Source organism: Melanotaenia boesemani, chromosome 4 (assembly GCF_017639745.1).
Source record: "Melanotaenia boesemani isolate fMelBoe1 chromosome 4, fMelBoe1.pri, whole genome shotgun sequence".
Taxonomy (NCBI): domain Eukaryota; kingdom Metazoa; phylum Chordata; class Actinopteri; order Atheriniformes; family Melanotaeniidae; genus Melanotaenia; species Melanotaenia boesemani.
Genome location: NC_055685.1, coordinates 24,187,653 through 24,202,711, shown reverse-complemented (window position 1 = coordinate 24,202,711; position 15,059 = coordinate 24,187,653). Strand labels below are relative to the sequence as shown.

At 38.6% G+C, this 15,059-nt stretch overlaps 1 protein-coding gene across 5 annotated transcripts in view; it reads left to right on the top strand.

Moving 5' to 3' along the window:
* Positions 1 to 15,059, top strand: part of mgat3b (beta-1,4-mannosyl-glycoprotein 4-beta-N-acetylglucosaminyltransferase b) — a 65,156-nt gene that overhangs the window by 39,473 nt on the left and 10,624 nt on the right. For 4 of the 5 annotated variants that reach the window (XM_041983832.1, XM_041983831.1, XM_041983830.1 and 1 more), the window contains exons 2-6: positions 4,076 to 4,204; positions 7,191 to 7,620; positions 11,607 to 12,247; positions 14,117 to 14,399; positions 14,553 to 15,059. In XM_041983832.1, coding sequence (XP_041839766.1) covers positions 4,128 to 4,204; positions 7,191 to 7,620; positions 11,607 to 12,247; positions 14,117 to 14,399; positions 14,553 to 15,050 — 1,929 coding nt within the window. In that variant the 5' untranslated portion in view covers positions 4,076 to 4,127 and the 3' untranslated portion in view covers positions 15,051 to 15,059. The remainder of the gene's footprint in view (positions 1 to 4,075; positions 4,205 to 7,190; positions 7,621 to 11,606; positions 12,248 to 14,116; positions 14,400 to 14,552) is intronic. The other variant, XM_041983834.1, reaches the window with a different exon arrangement.

Genomic DNA, 15,059 nt, shown 5'->3' with positions numbered 1-15,059 from the left:
GCTGAAAAATGTGAGGGTGTTTTATTTGTGTGTGTGTGTGTGTGCGCACTCAGAATGAAAAAGAGGTGTTGCATGAGGTGACTCACTTAGAGTGCAATGTGCTCACACAGACACACACAGAGAGACACACAGAGAGAGAGAGAGAGAGACTGAACAGAGTTATACTTCCATGAGTATAAAACAAAGGTTTTAACGTGCTTTGGAAAAGTAGTGCATCGTTTATCATCCCACCCATGAAACTGTTTAGCTGACATGCTGAAATTTTTAAAGCCACAAACCACCGAGTGTGAGATTGTGTGTGTGTTGAAGTGTGTGTGCCCATGTTTGTGTCCGTAAATGGCTGCACTGTGTATCCGCACATACTGTCATAGTACACTTTTGCTGGAGTCAGGCCCAGGGTTTCATATTGGACCCCTGTCCTGTTTGAGTGCTGATACAGTTATGTGTGTGTTTCTGGGTCTGTTTCCAATAACCGCACAGTTTGTTGGCTCTTGCTCATGCTGTTTCTCAGCAGGTTAATACCATAGCTAGCTGTGCATCAGAATCAGAAAAAAAAACTTACCTTATGTACTAAATTCATGGACAAGCAATGCTCTTTTTTGCTATTTGCATCATTGTTTGCACCATTTATAATGAAAATATAACTGAAAATACAAAAGTCACGTGTTTCTTGTGTCATTTCCACAGCTGCACTTTCTCAAGATTTCCAGCACCACAAGGTGCAGTTGGTCAGTTTGCTATAGTGGCATTACACTGTTGCAGATGCAGATTGCTGATATTTTAGATATATATTGGTTTATATAGGCTTTGATTCTGTTTCTGTTAGCAGCCAGGCACTGCAAATCAAACCAAATGCACTTGAATTGGTCATCAGTGTGAGTACCTCCTATAAATGTACAAGTTTTTGTAGTGTGCTGGTGTGGAGGTTTTAAGTGCTTTCTAACACAATGCCAAGTAGGAAAGACATCAGCAATGACCTAGGTGAAGCAAATTATTTTCTTTAATTAATGTCCTTTTACAACATTAGACCAAAGTGGGGATTTGTGGTTTAATGCACAGCCATCACATCACGACACAGTGGTGGAGGGGTGATGATCGGGTTCAACAGCAGGCTGCAACATTTAACTGGTCTGAGTTTGTTTTCACACTGCAATTAATGAAACAAACTAAATGTTTTGAATGATTTATTCCCTTTCTTGTCTGAGGCAACGCTAAGGAGGAGACGAGACAAACAATGAACAAGTAAACTCTTTCGCTCTTTTGGTTAATGCAGGGCCACTTCTAATTCTGCCACATAAGTTGTAGTCTGGCTTCCTGCCTTTGGTTTACTTGAGATGAACCCAGACCTATATTTTTAGGTGGACCAAAGTGCACATTCACACCTCCTCAAATGAAACACACTTTCCAATCAAACAAACCGGGGTCTTAGATTAAGAAGGGCTGGTGTGAATGCACCCGTAAGGCCTATTTATACTCATTTAGACGCTGTTTGGTGGCAGTATTGCGCTGCTATAAAGTTGCTTCCAGCCGCCTAACAGGCCCTAAACTTCGTTCAAAAGCTTGTGCAATTTATACAGTTGTGCTCGCCTTCATTCTTTTTCTGCTTTTTTGTTCCCTTCCTGCTAACCTCCCTGGGAACGGACCAAACTGCAAGCATAACCGATGCAGAAGACAGACAAAACTGTCTGTCCGTCTGCATATCAGTCTTCTGCATTGAGCATAAATGGGCCTTCACACAGCCTTCTGACGAGAGGCTGAACTGTTTGAAGAATTGATAAATTGTCCTGCTGAGCAAAAGCACTGTGCACTTTTTTTCTTATGTAGTTTAAATTATTTTTTCCAACACCTTTACTAGAAATTATTGGATGTGCACAAATAAGTTTTTAATATAATTTATTTGAATGAAAAAGAATAGGTAATAAAAATAGGTAGGAATAGCCCTGTTTGATTCCTAACTACTTTTCACTCAGTTTTACAGCTTTAAAGAACAAGAAGAATTTAATTGGTGTTGTTTAGAGTAAATGTGGTTCTCTTGAACTTGGTTTCTAACATCTTTCCAAATACAGCAGGGAAGGTGAAAATGGCTGGAAAATACAAATGAGGTGGTAATTACGTGTTAGATTCCTAAGTTAATAGAAGAATTTCATTGGAAATAAATGAATGCATGCCAGCACTATACATTCTTTGGTCTAATTTTCTAAACTGTTGTGGTAATGCATTTCATTCAGCTTTTTAAAAAACACTTGGTGACTACACAGTATGTGAAAGTAGTTCAGTAGGTCAGCTGTGGCAGTACAAACATGCACAGGCACACACATTAATACACAGACATTAAATTAAAGCAGTTTACTTGGAGAATTCTTCCTCCCTGCACGTACACTTGCATTCTCTATGGTTATTTATCACTTGGATCGCCCTCCCAAGTCTCCAGACCAAATGTTTGGTCTGCAATGGTCAACCAGCAGTCTGAATTTTTCCAAAACTCTCAAGGGCTTTATGTGCACTTCTAAAATATTTCAAATACCCCCACAAAGTCTGAGTCTGAGGAAATTTAAAAAGAAAAGGAAAGGGTTTGTGACTTTTTTTTTTTTCTTTTGACGAAAACAAAAAGTCTAACAGAAATAAACTATAAAATCTAACAAACAATATTGCAGGAAGGATCAGACATAAGTCTGACATCAGATAATACTTAAGTCAAAGCTTTTGGTTCTGTAAACACCAAAACTCAAGCACGACGTATTGCTTGGGTTTGTTTTAATTTTCTTTCACAAAGAAAATGAAAGAAAAAATCTGAAATTTTATCTTCTGTTTGTCCAGTGCTCTCCTGTCCTGAACTGACATCTTTGTTCCATAAGCCATCATTGTTCAGCTAACACATTCATGGAGTTGAGTTCACAGGTTTAAGTATTTATACATTTGCAAGAAAACGGACTCATACATAGTCATTTTTTTTCCATTGAATTTAACCAAAAAAATACAAAAATAAATAAATAATATGCTTATGGGTCCATAAACCATAAGGTTTTGACCAGTTGAAGTTAAATCAGCAGCACCAACTGTCCAACCAGGCACTGCTTTTGCATGCAACATGCCTGGACACACCGGGCAATTGTTGCATGCATCAAAGTCTGACAAAAGAGCTACCAGCATTTCTAGCCTATTGGGAGTTTTTTTTCTTTTCTTCAGAGCCTTAGTTGAACAAGGGAGAAAATCAGCCACGTAGCTAACTAAACAGGTGAATTGTTCGGTGGCAGCAGAATAAATACCTTACATTACTTATAATCTGTTGTGTTTTGTTGCTTTATTGAGAATTGTCCACTTCCACATCGCGATGAATTGTAGAAATGATTAAATTCAAACCCCTAACTAAAGCACAAAAATGCCAGTGTATTGCAGCCTGATATTTACAGATATAAACTGAAGAATAGGGATATGCACAACTAATCCACATTCGACTAATTAGTTAAAACGATTCGCAAAGTGAAAGGTCAAAGCATCAAAAGCCAAGGTTTTGTTTGGAGGAGTTACTGTTTCTGTCAGTTTTCACCGATTGTTGAGGCAACAAACCAGAGCAGCACTGTTACTAAACCCTCAGAAATGTTGCTTCTGGAGCAAGGAAAATAACTGGTTTTGTTGTTGCTGAATGCTCCTGTGGGTGCCGCATTTAGCTCACGTAGCACAGCAGTTAGCCCTTAAAGCAAACCCTGTCTCCCTGACCCACTTTGTCATCTACCTGCTGAACAATAAAGGACACAATGTTAAAAACATAACACTATAAAAAAAAGCACCTGTTTACGGAACACACACAATATATAAATAACATCTTATACGTGTTACAATTTCCATTTGGAGATCAAGGATTTTTTTTATTTAATTTTTGATGACGTCATGATGACATCACGAGTAATCGGCTAATCATTTTTGAAAGGCCTGACTAGCCGACTTCAGAAAGCATTTAAATGCCCATTCTTAGTGATTACACATTTACACATTAAGCATTCCACTTATTTCAAGCATTTAGTTTTACCTAACACTATTTTACTTGTAAAACTCCACAATGTACATTATCTGACAGGCAGGATCGCAAAGGAGAGGAATGTTACAGCAGCCTGGTAACGACTACAGTCATGTCTTGGCGCAGAGGTGCCAGGGTGCTCCTGAGTCTGCAGAAAATACCCACAAGATGCCGACGTTTACTTCATTCGTAAGTGATTTGTATATGGATTGGTGATGGGTGTATCAGTCTGTTGAATCCTTCCCTTTTCACCTGCTCCTTCTTCTTCTCATATTTCCAAAATATTTTCTGAACTAAAATCCTAAGAGCTAAGGTAACAAAGGTAGCGTTGCCCTTTGTTTAACCCAGGGATGTAAAAATTCTAGTTCCAGAGATTTAATTTCGTTCAAATCATTTCAAACTTGACTTTTGTTGTTCTTCTGTGCTTCTTTAGCTGGGTGCCTACAACTTTTTATTTTACAATCCAGAAACATTCCCATGCTAGATGGCCCCAGAATATCAGAAAACTACTGTTTTAATTCCATGCATCGTTTTAGTCTAAAGTCAGTATAGTAGTGCAACATTGGTGTACCATGTGTCCCTGTTTTGATTACTGGAAGTAAAAATGATTTTTTTTTCTGGGCTAAAAGGAACCTTCACCAGCTCATCTACAAATTTGAAACGTAGGATCTACGGGTATGCGTGACACATTTTGTTAAAAGTTAAACCTAGTTTCTTCCTTTTATGTCACTATTTCTTTCCACTTCTGTATATATTGGGAAAGAGTGACAGATAAGTCTGTACTGCTCTCTTCCTCTTTATTGGATTTTCTACCAAGCTTTATGGGAAACGGCAGAGTGAAGAAGGGAAGAGAGCAAACGTGAAGGAGAATTAAAGATGACAAATAAAGTGGGGAGAACTGAGAGAGATGAAGACAGGCTCCGACAGTGGGAGATGAGGTGGCACAGTTCTCCACTAATACATCACAAACAACCAGCTTCCAACTCATCTCCTCTCCCTAGTGCTTTCATAGGCCTGACAGGTTATCATATAGAAAAGCTATTTATCTCACAATGTATGTTTTCATTTCTAGATACAAATTCATATTTTTCAACTTACAGAAGTCAGTTTACTTGAATGTATTAGTGTCAGTGATTTCTGCGTGTTTATAGTGTCCATGTTGTGAAGTATTAGCGCCATCTCAACTTCCCCTCATTTTGTTGAGGTTTAACTTTTTACATCTCAAGATTAGCGGTTCTAAACATCATGGAAATTAGCTTTGGAAATCATGGGTTACAGACCTGCATTTTTTTAAAAAAGAAGAAAAAAAATAATTTTGCTGAGTAGCGTGTACTGTGAGAAAGATATAATTGGCAAAGTAATCCAAAAGACAGACAGATGCTGCCCATTTTCATCTGGTACAAGCGCTTAACAGCAGGAGACTTTGAGCTTAGAAGCACACTAATGGTTGGAAATTTGAGGGATGAGCTGCAAATGCAGCAGAGATGTCCAATTCCAGTCCTTAAGGGCCACTGTCTGCAGGTTTTAGATTTTTTCCTGCTCCAACACATCTAATTAAAAGTCAATCTATCTCTCCAACAGCATGTTAGTGACTCATTAATTTCAGTCGGGTGTGTTACGCAGGGAAACAATCAAAATCTGTAGGAAGGTGGCCTTTGAGGACTGTAAGTAGACATCTTACAGTCTAGAGCAAGTCTAGAGGAACATCTAGAAAACAAAGAAACATCACTACTAAATCATGACACCAAAAATACTCTGTCAAAAAGAGAGAGTGAGAATTCTTGTCTTGTATGATGAGCGTATCCAGTTGTGGTGGTGGGGCTTCAGACTCAGCCGAACACAGTTGCATTTTTATCTGTTAAAGCTTCTCTAGGCTTTTTACACTTCTACCTGCACACCAATATCACACTCATTTCACATATTGTTCATTAAGTCATTGCTTTTTTCTTCTCTTACCTTTGTGTTTATTTGTGACTCTTCTGAACACTTAAAACTAAATAATAATATAATAGGATTAGACTTGTGCTTTTCAAGTCACTCAAAGGGCTATACATTGTGTCCATTATTCATTCACTCCTCATTCATACTTGTAATAGTCAACAGTTTATTTTAGCTAAATACACTTTACTGTGTGAGTAAAGACCACCCCTGTTCTTTGACAGTACTGCATGTGTCTGGTTAATAAAGAAATCCCACACCAGTGGTAAGATTTGTTGTCAAACATATCTGAGACCACTTTTGAGCTCTTAGACATTTAGATGTGTTTTCTGATGTAGCAGAAGTATTTTGTTTGTACATTTTCTTTTGTAGCAGATCACTTTGAGGAAGAGGGTTAACAGTTTTGTCCTCTTCCCCTTCTGGTGTGTTTCAGCTTCACTTCTAAAATCCATCCTTGTAGCGGAAGCTCAAACACATGGAGGCTAGTAACCATGGCAAATTTAAAAGACAATAAAAAAATGACTGATTCTTGAATTTTCCCCCCTCTTGCTTCAGCTCACTTTATGTATGGTTTGCATCTTTCTTTTTGTGCATTTTACTGCATGAAAGGTCGCAAATTATTTTTCATTAAGTTTCTTAGTCAGAAATACTTTTTCTGCATTTGTTTTAATGTGTGTAATATTTGCTCATGTTTGACTTTTGTTTTGGACTCTTGGAAAACGATTCTTTAGCTGCTCCATTGTGTTTTCTTATAAAAACATTGTACAATATAGTTAACTGATGAAGAAAAATGGAAAATATCAGTTATATCTTTTGTTGTCAGACAGTTCAATTTATTTGTTTTTCTATCTTATGAGAAAATTTGGTATTATCAAGTATAGTCCACTGGAACTAACATTATCCTCGATCAGTGGTCAGAACGCATGTACCTCTGTGGTGTTTTCTATCTATCTTCATACTTCCAACTGAAAAATAAGACAAACTTGAAGGATATGATACAGGCTTGTGGCTCTACCCATTTTTCTTATCTGAACTATTTTTTCTTTGCTGGGGAAAAGGCTGGTGTCTCTTTTTTTTATTTCTTTTCAAACCACCCCCAGGTTATTATTTTTACATTAATTACATATTATCTGCAGAGGTATTGCAGTGCAGATAAGATTAAAGACATAAGACCTTAACAATAATACTATTACATGATAGTTTGATAAGTTTCTTTATTTCTTTCCTTTCCTTCCAGGATGAAAATGCGGCGGCACAGAGTGTTCTTGCTGTGCACGGTGGGCCTGTGCGTCATCTCCTTCCTTCATTATTACAAGGCCCTTCATTACGTGTCCCTGCTGCGTGAACTCTCCGCTCCATACCCCAACATCAAGTCGTTCATCATGGTAACTGGCTTCTTCTGGAGGGAAAAGGGTGTGGCTTCCACACCGCTCAGCCCTGCCTCTCCTGAAGAGGCTCCTCCCTTACATGTCCTCCGTCAACCTGGAGGAAGGGCAGGTCCTGTAGGAGGCGGAGGACAAAGTGAAGGACAGGACCTGGGGCTTGAGGGTGTAAGGATTGAAGGTCTTGACCTTGCAGAACTTGAGATGCAACCGAGGGAGGTGCCAGAGCCTCCCCATCCCTGGGAAAAACCAGAAGCGAATCAGTTGGAAAACCTACTCAAGGAGGTAAAATTAAAGAGTTCAGTTATATCACTTACCCTGAGAGATAAGTAAAAAAGAAACATCTGTAACATGTAGTGTACTTAGCCACAATAGGATCATCTGAAAACACCAGCTTTCTTTTATAGGTTAAGTATATGATTTTTTTTTTCTTCATGTATAGTTGAGAAACAGCTGAGAAAGGAAATAATAGATTAATAGCATCATATGACTCTGAATAAAGAGACTGTGTGTGTTATCTCAACTTCAGGTTGGCTTTGAGTGCATGAGAAGAATCCACATTGTTCTGGTTTTCTTGACATGAAAAAAAGCTCTAAGATGTTCTTTAAGAGGCTCCATCCTCAATGCTGCAGACTGCACCTAGTGGTTTCCCAAATTTGCACTATAGGTGCAAATTTGTAACCAAATACTTTGTTGGGGGTACTGGCTTGAACGTGTGCCTCCTAAGCATGCAAAACTGTGCCGACTACTACATAGTAATAACTATTTATCTAGTGCAATGAAATAGACATATGTTGCATTAAACAACTGGCAAGCCTTGGAGAAAAAATACCACATTGGAAGCAACATTTATTGAATCTTACCATAAACTGTTCAGTCATCTAAATATGCATCCGTTGCCTCTTCATTATCTTGCATTTTCTGGAGTTTGTACATTTTCATTGTTTATTTTAGCGATAATGTTCCTTCCTTATTGAAGACTGCCTGCTTTGCAATGCTTCACAAACTGCAGAAGCAAAACTAGTAGAGGTTTTCTTGTGCATTCCAGTAAAAAAAAAGTTTGTTTTTAGTTATTACAGGCAATATTCCATCACTCATGTTCTTCATGATTTAAAAAATATATATTTTTGTTATAAGTGCATAAGCTTCATTGTTATTGTATATAATTTACCCTATTCTTAAATGTACCTGCATGTGAGCTTTGGAGGCTGCAGCAGTATTACCAACAAATCTTTTAACTCTTTACAAGCAGACAAGCACAATATGAAACCAATGCACTTTTCTAGATAAACAATATTCTCACTAATATAAGTTCCATAAGCTTTAAAATGTATGTTTGGATGACAGGAATGAATGAATATTTTACAGAAAGAACCAATTACAACACCAGATGCTGATATTGATTTAGGCAAGGGCAGGATATTATTAGGAAAATATAAAAATTTGTGATGGCGAATAGGAGTTGGTAAGGTTTATTTATATAGCACTTTTCACAGGTTGAAAGCCACAGAGTGCTTTACAATAGTAAAAAAAAACATGGACACAAAGAATAAAAGCTATCATAATGGAGATAAGAGCAAACATTAAAACATAGCATAAAACAAAAAGACATTAAAACGTCAGACCATGCCCTTGTCTAATTAAAAGTCTGCCTAAATAAAAGGGTCATTAGCTGCTTTTTCAAAGTTTCAATAAAATCAAGGCAGTGTAAAGACATCGGCAAGGCGCTGCACAGTCTGGGTCTCACAACCTGAAAAGCCCTTTCACTTAAAGACTTAAAATGTGTCTGTGGAACCACTAGCTGTCTTTGGCCAGCTGACCTCAGACTGCGAGAAAGGGTGTGACCAGATAGGGCTCTACACATGAGAACTAGAATTTTATAACGTATCCTAAAATGCACTGGTAGCCACTGCAAAGAGGCCAAGACCGGAGTTATGATATCTCCTTCTTGTGTTCGTTAAAAGCCTAGCAGCAGTGTTTTAAACTGTCTTAAGACGACCGAGTTCCTTCTTGTTAGAACAGTTAAAAAAGGCTGTTAGAATAGTCAATGAAATAAAAGCATAGATAATCATCTCCAGCTCCATTTTAGACAGACGGCTTCATAGCTTGGATATTTTTCTCAGTTGAAAGAAGCAGGTCCTAATTAATTCCTTTTGAATGGTGCTCCACAGCCATAGCTGAGTCAAAGATTAAACTAAACTTTCTAAAGCTTGGCTGGACACAAGCCTAATTCACCAGGATATTTCTTTATGTCAGGGATGCAGCTGTTAGGGGCAACAATGGGGATTTCTGTAGTGGTTACATAGCCACATTTTCATGCTTGCTAAACATTTTATCAGAGATGACAGCTTGTAATAGTCATTTGGGTTGAAAGAATAATACAGTTGTACATTTTCAGCATAGAGATGATATGAAATGTCAGGGTACTGCTGGACTATCTGACCTAGAGGTAGAATTGCAGTGATGGCTTAACTTAATATAAACAAATATTTCAGTATATTATGCTAAGCTCATGCACAAAGGTAGAATGTTTACATGAAATGCAGCTGTCAGCAATACACCTTTGTTCTACTGTTTCAATTCAAAATGTCTACCATAAAAAAGGTATATGATGCAGTGTTGCTTCTCATGAACTAGTTTAAAGTTCAGTTCTCACAGGGTAAAATGAATATTTCACGTTCAGAGTTCCTGACTTCAATTTTGAACCATTTTGAAGTTCAGTTCATAATTTTTGTTTTTTTGTTTTGTTTTTTTTTAGGTTAGAAGTGAGAATGAAATCAATTTGTATACTAGACCTTTAATTCTATCACACAAAGCAGATGTGGGTGTGGAACAGATGTGTTGATAGAGGACAAAAAAAAAACTTTGTGTGTAACAGAAGTATATTTTTTGCTATTTTCAGCTTACCTCCTTAAATGTAAAGCAAGAAAAAAATGCTGCAAATCTATTCACTCTGGACAGATGCTTCAACTTCACGTCTTTACTAATTAGAAGTTGGCAAAGACGTTCTGACTTTTTTTAAAGCGCTGGCCGACATAATTTGCATAGAAATGTTAGATTTAATTTCAGACCGTATTCTAATATTTCTGTAAATAATCATAAGCAGACATCTGATGTGCATACTGCTTCTGCAGCATCTCTCTTTGCTCCTGCTGTTGTCGTTTTACCATAAATGCAAAATGAATTATCAGTACCAAATTCATACAAAGATCTCATCAGCAGCAGGATTAAAAGAGTTTCTAAGCCGTTCAGTTGAGCATTGGGGCATTTCCAGTCGCTCACTAAAAGACCTCCTGAGTTCATTAAAGACACTGTGAACAGTGGTCTGCAAGAGACAGAACAGTTTAAAGTTTAGTCATCATCCGTTTGTTCATGGTAATGCCCACACCGAGGCCAGACGGTCCGACCACTGAGCCTGCCTTTTTCACCAGTTTTTTTGCGTTGTTTTTGTCCTCAGCCATGATGCTCCCACACACTACAGCATAGAACAAAACACTGGCCATAATCCCTTGATAGAACACATTCAGGAGTCTCCTGCTTATATCAAAAGATCTCAGCTTATGTAGAAAAAACAGCCTGGACTGAGCCTTTTTTCACAACAGTGTCTCACTGTTTCTTTTCCAGTTAAGTTTACTGTCAAGATTCACCCCCAAAGAAATGTAGGTTGTGACTGTTGTGACTGTTGCAGGGACTTCACATAATCTGAACGAGTTCATGTTCAAGTTCTTTATTTGTAAATATGTTTCATTCAATTCAACATAAAATGAATGTGTTCAATGAACACATGCTTTTGAACTTGTTGATGCACAACACTGACGATGCATGTTATTTTATTTTCTCCAATGTGACTGGTAAGGGTTAGGACAGCGCTGGTCAAGGACATTATGTTTATGTTTTTGTGTGGTTGTATGTATGCGTGGGTGTATGTCATGTATGGGTGTGTGGCCGTCACTTAAATTTTTTTTTTATTATTATTATTTTAAGATTGTTGTTTTTAATGTAAAGAACTTTTGTAAGGCAATATTTTTTGTACAAAAGGTGCTTTATAAATAAAGTATTGATTGATTGCTATTTCAGTAACAAGTGCAAAGTAATACTGTATGTAAACTATTTTAAACAGGAGGTCATAGTTAAAAACTTGATTAATCTCAAGCTGTTTGTTACACAATTTAAGTCATGACACACAGACGTACAGAAGCTGGATATTTATTAGAAGGGAACTTGGTACAACTATTTAGTAAATTTCTTTTTTTCCAATTTTTTTCCTTCAGAGAATTGAAGACCACCATGCTAAGCCTGACAGACTAAACCTCCCAGAAGCACCAGTAATAAGAAAAGAACATGGAGTGGGGATCCTCACAGATAAATTTTCAGACCCTGGACAATCCATGGGAGACCTTCATACTCGCACTCACCAACTTCAAGATGACAAAACACCATACTTTGTCCGTACCAAAGCTGGAGCCCGTTGCTTCAAGCAGGGGACAGAGGTTGCTGCTCCAAAGGAGTACTCTGTAAAATTAGGAGGTGCTGTGGCTAATGAAGTCTGGGAAGTAAAACAAGCTGGAGCTGTGGCGCAGCGGAAAACTCTGGAACTGCACCAGAAGCCTTCCGTGTCTCCAAAGGCTAAAGTGAGAACCAGGGGCAACGGGAAAAGGCTGGTCAAGTGTGTTTGTCGGCCGGGATGGCATGGACCTTATTGTGGGGTTCCCACTATGGTGTACCACTCCAATCTGCCAACGAAGGAGAGACTGACGCCCAGAGAGACCCCGCGGCGGGTGATCAATGCCATCAACGTCAATCATGAGTTTGACCTGCTGCATGTACGCTTTCATGAGCTTGCACAGGCTGTAGATTTGTTCCTTATATGCGAGTCTAACTTCACTGCCTATGGAGAAAAGCGCCCTCTAAGGTAAGACACCATTGATCTATTTATTTATTTTCTGGGTGGGGATGCATGTACACATGCAGCGAAAGAAGGGTGTCATCTTGCACAAAGCTGTCCTGTTGCTGGTACTTGACTCTTTCTGTGTGACAGTTTTGGAATGTAAAATGAAAAGCATGCACAGTAAAGCCTGAAATTGGATTCAAGACGACATAGCAGAACAAGTAGTACGAAGCTGTCATGAGAGGAGTATGCATACATGAATTCAAATTTCTGCTGTGTCATCATTCCATCATAATCTGACTAAAAAGTGTGTATGGGTATATGCATCCTTCATGTTTCTTATTTAACTTAAGACTTGGTTGTATCGTAGTGTCAGATCTGGAGTTGTTTAGATGACTGGTAGTGCCAGCGTTTTCCTTTTAATGATGTCAGCAGTTCAGATAACCTAGTCTATTAATAAATGCCTGAGAGCAAGTATCAAGTAAGCTAAGGTCAGCTGAGGCAAATGTCACAAATTAAAGATAGAGTTTGACCGATGACCCCAACATCTTCTGCTAGTTTGCTTATATAAACATCCCCTTGACTGTCAGTGCTGCATTATGAGATAGAGTACAACTAACAAATTGAGTCATAAGGAGTTATTTAAGACATGCTGGGACAGGCTTTTACAACTTAAAAACTCTCTTAAAATAATAATAACACCCTCAAAGGTGATAGACTTTCAGGTTTTAATCATTTTTGTCTGTTTCAGTGTCCTTACCACTTTAGGCTTGAAAGGTAAAAAGCATCCAAATACACAGATTTAATTCAGCTGGTTTTAATGGTTTACACACCAAACATGCCCCTTTTATAAATTTATATCTGCCAGTTAAAATGTTTTTTAAACTTTTATTCACAGCTTAAAGTATTTGTTTACAGCCACACTTCTTGCTTCTAAAGCTTCTAGAAGTGTGTTGAATAATAATTACAGGAAGATTCCTTTGGCAACATCATGAAACACCTTGAGGGCAATTTTACAGCAGATGACGACGATCAGCCTGATTGACTACGTGTAGCCTTGAAGGGAGAGATTGTTGTTCAATCATAGGATGTGACAGCATGAAAGCAGCTACATTCAGTAAACACCATCTTTTGCTGTGCATGTCAACAGGTTAATTGAGTTGTTCTTTCAGTCAGTTTGCTGAATAGAAAGTGGGTTTTCTGTGCTGGAAGATATTATGTGTTTTTTTTCTTTCTACCACTTAATGTTTATCTTTTTTTCCCCACTAAAGAACACTATGCTGGTTTCTATTTAACAAAACAAACAAAAGAAAAAAAAACTTTACCAAGTAACACTGGTTTCCATTCTTTGAAACAATCTAAAATTAGCTGAGCTGTGTAATTCATTTTAAGAATCACCAAGTTTCTGTCCATTTCCTGTTAGTCACATTGGAGCTACAAAGAGCTGTAGCTTAAATGTACTCCTTAGAGTTTTCATGCACTGGAGGACTTCTTGAACAGTTTTCAAAGCAGAATTTAAGAAACTCAGCAGTGCTTTGCTTTCTTGTAATTGGCGAATGTTTGCTGTGGAGAGTGAGGCACTAAGACTCATTTTGTCAAGCACATGCTCATGCACACATGCTAGTGAAGCAGGACAAGTATTGCTACATAATGTCACTACTTTTTGGGGAAGAGTACTATTTCTTTGTTTTGTTTAATCAAAACTATTAAGTTTTAAAACATCCTGATGGACATACTCAAACCTGTAATCTCCTAGTGACTGCTAAAAAATTGGCTCACCATTTTGTAAAAAATGGAAACCAATAGTGTCTTGGCCCAGTAGGGAAAATGCCTACATTTACCTTCTGAAAGTGGTTAATTTTTTTTGTTTTCTCCTATTTGTAATCCACCTAGTTTTCTGCGACTCCTCCTTAATGGTACATACGACTACATACGTCACAAGATCCTGTATGTATTCCTTGACCACTTCCCAGAGGGGGGTAAGCAGGATGGCTGGATAGCAGATGACTATTTGCGTACCTTCCTGACTCGCAATGGCATGTCCAGGGTGGCGGGTGCAAGATCGAACGATGTCTTCATCATTAACGATGCAGATGAAATCCCAGCCTATGAAGGTATCCTTTTCCTCAAGCTGTTCGATGGTTGGACAGAGCCTTTCGCCATACACATGCGCAAGGTAGGAGAGATATGTCCAAAAGTGCTGTGAAGTGGTGTGCTGTGCATGAGATTTCATTTTTCTCTATTAGTTCAAAAGATGAACACATGCAATTTCTCAACCATATTTGAAGCTGTTTGTAAGCCGTTCTCCTTTTTTCCTCTCTGTGTCCAGTCATTGTATGGATTTTTCTGGAAGCAGTTTGGGTCTTTGGAGGTGATATCAGGCTGCACTCTGGGGATGCTCCACGATGTCTACGACGGTGATGGCATCAAATTGCGGCGCCGTGAATATTATACCATGCCTGGTTTCCGCAAGTATGAAAACGACACCGGACATATCCTGGTGCAGTGGTCGGTGGGCAGCCCCGTCCACTTCGCTGGGTGGCACTGCTCCTGGTGCTTCACGCCCGAGGGAATCCACTTCAAGCTGGTGTCAGCACAAAATGGAGACTTCCCTCGGTGGGGCGACTACGAGGACAAACGCGACCTCAACTACATCCGCAAACTGATCCAGACAGGGGGCTGGTTTGATGGCTCCCTGCAGGAATATCCACCTGTGGATCCCAAAGAGCATATGTTTGCTCCCAAGCACATGCTGGAACACTATGACAGGTACCACTACCTCCTGGAGAACCCTTACAGAAAAGCGTCTGGACTTAACGAGGTCTAGGAGAAATAT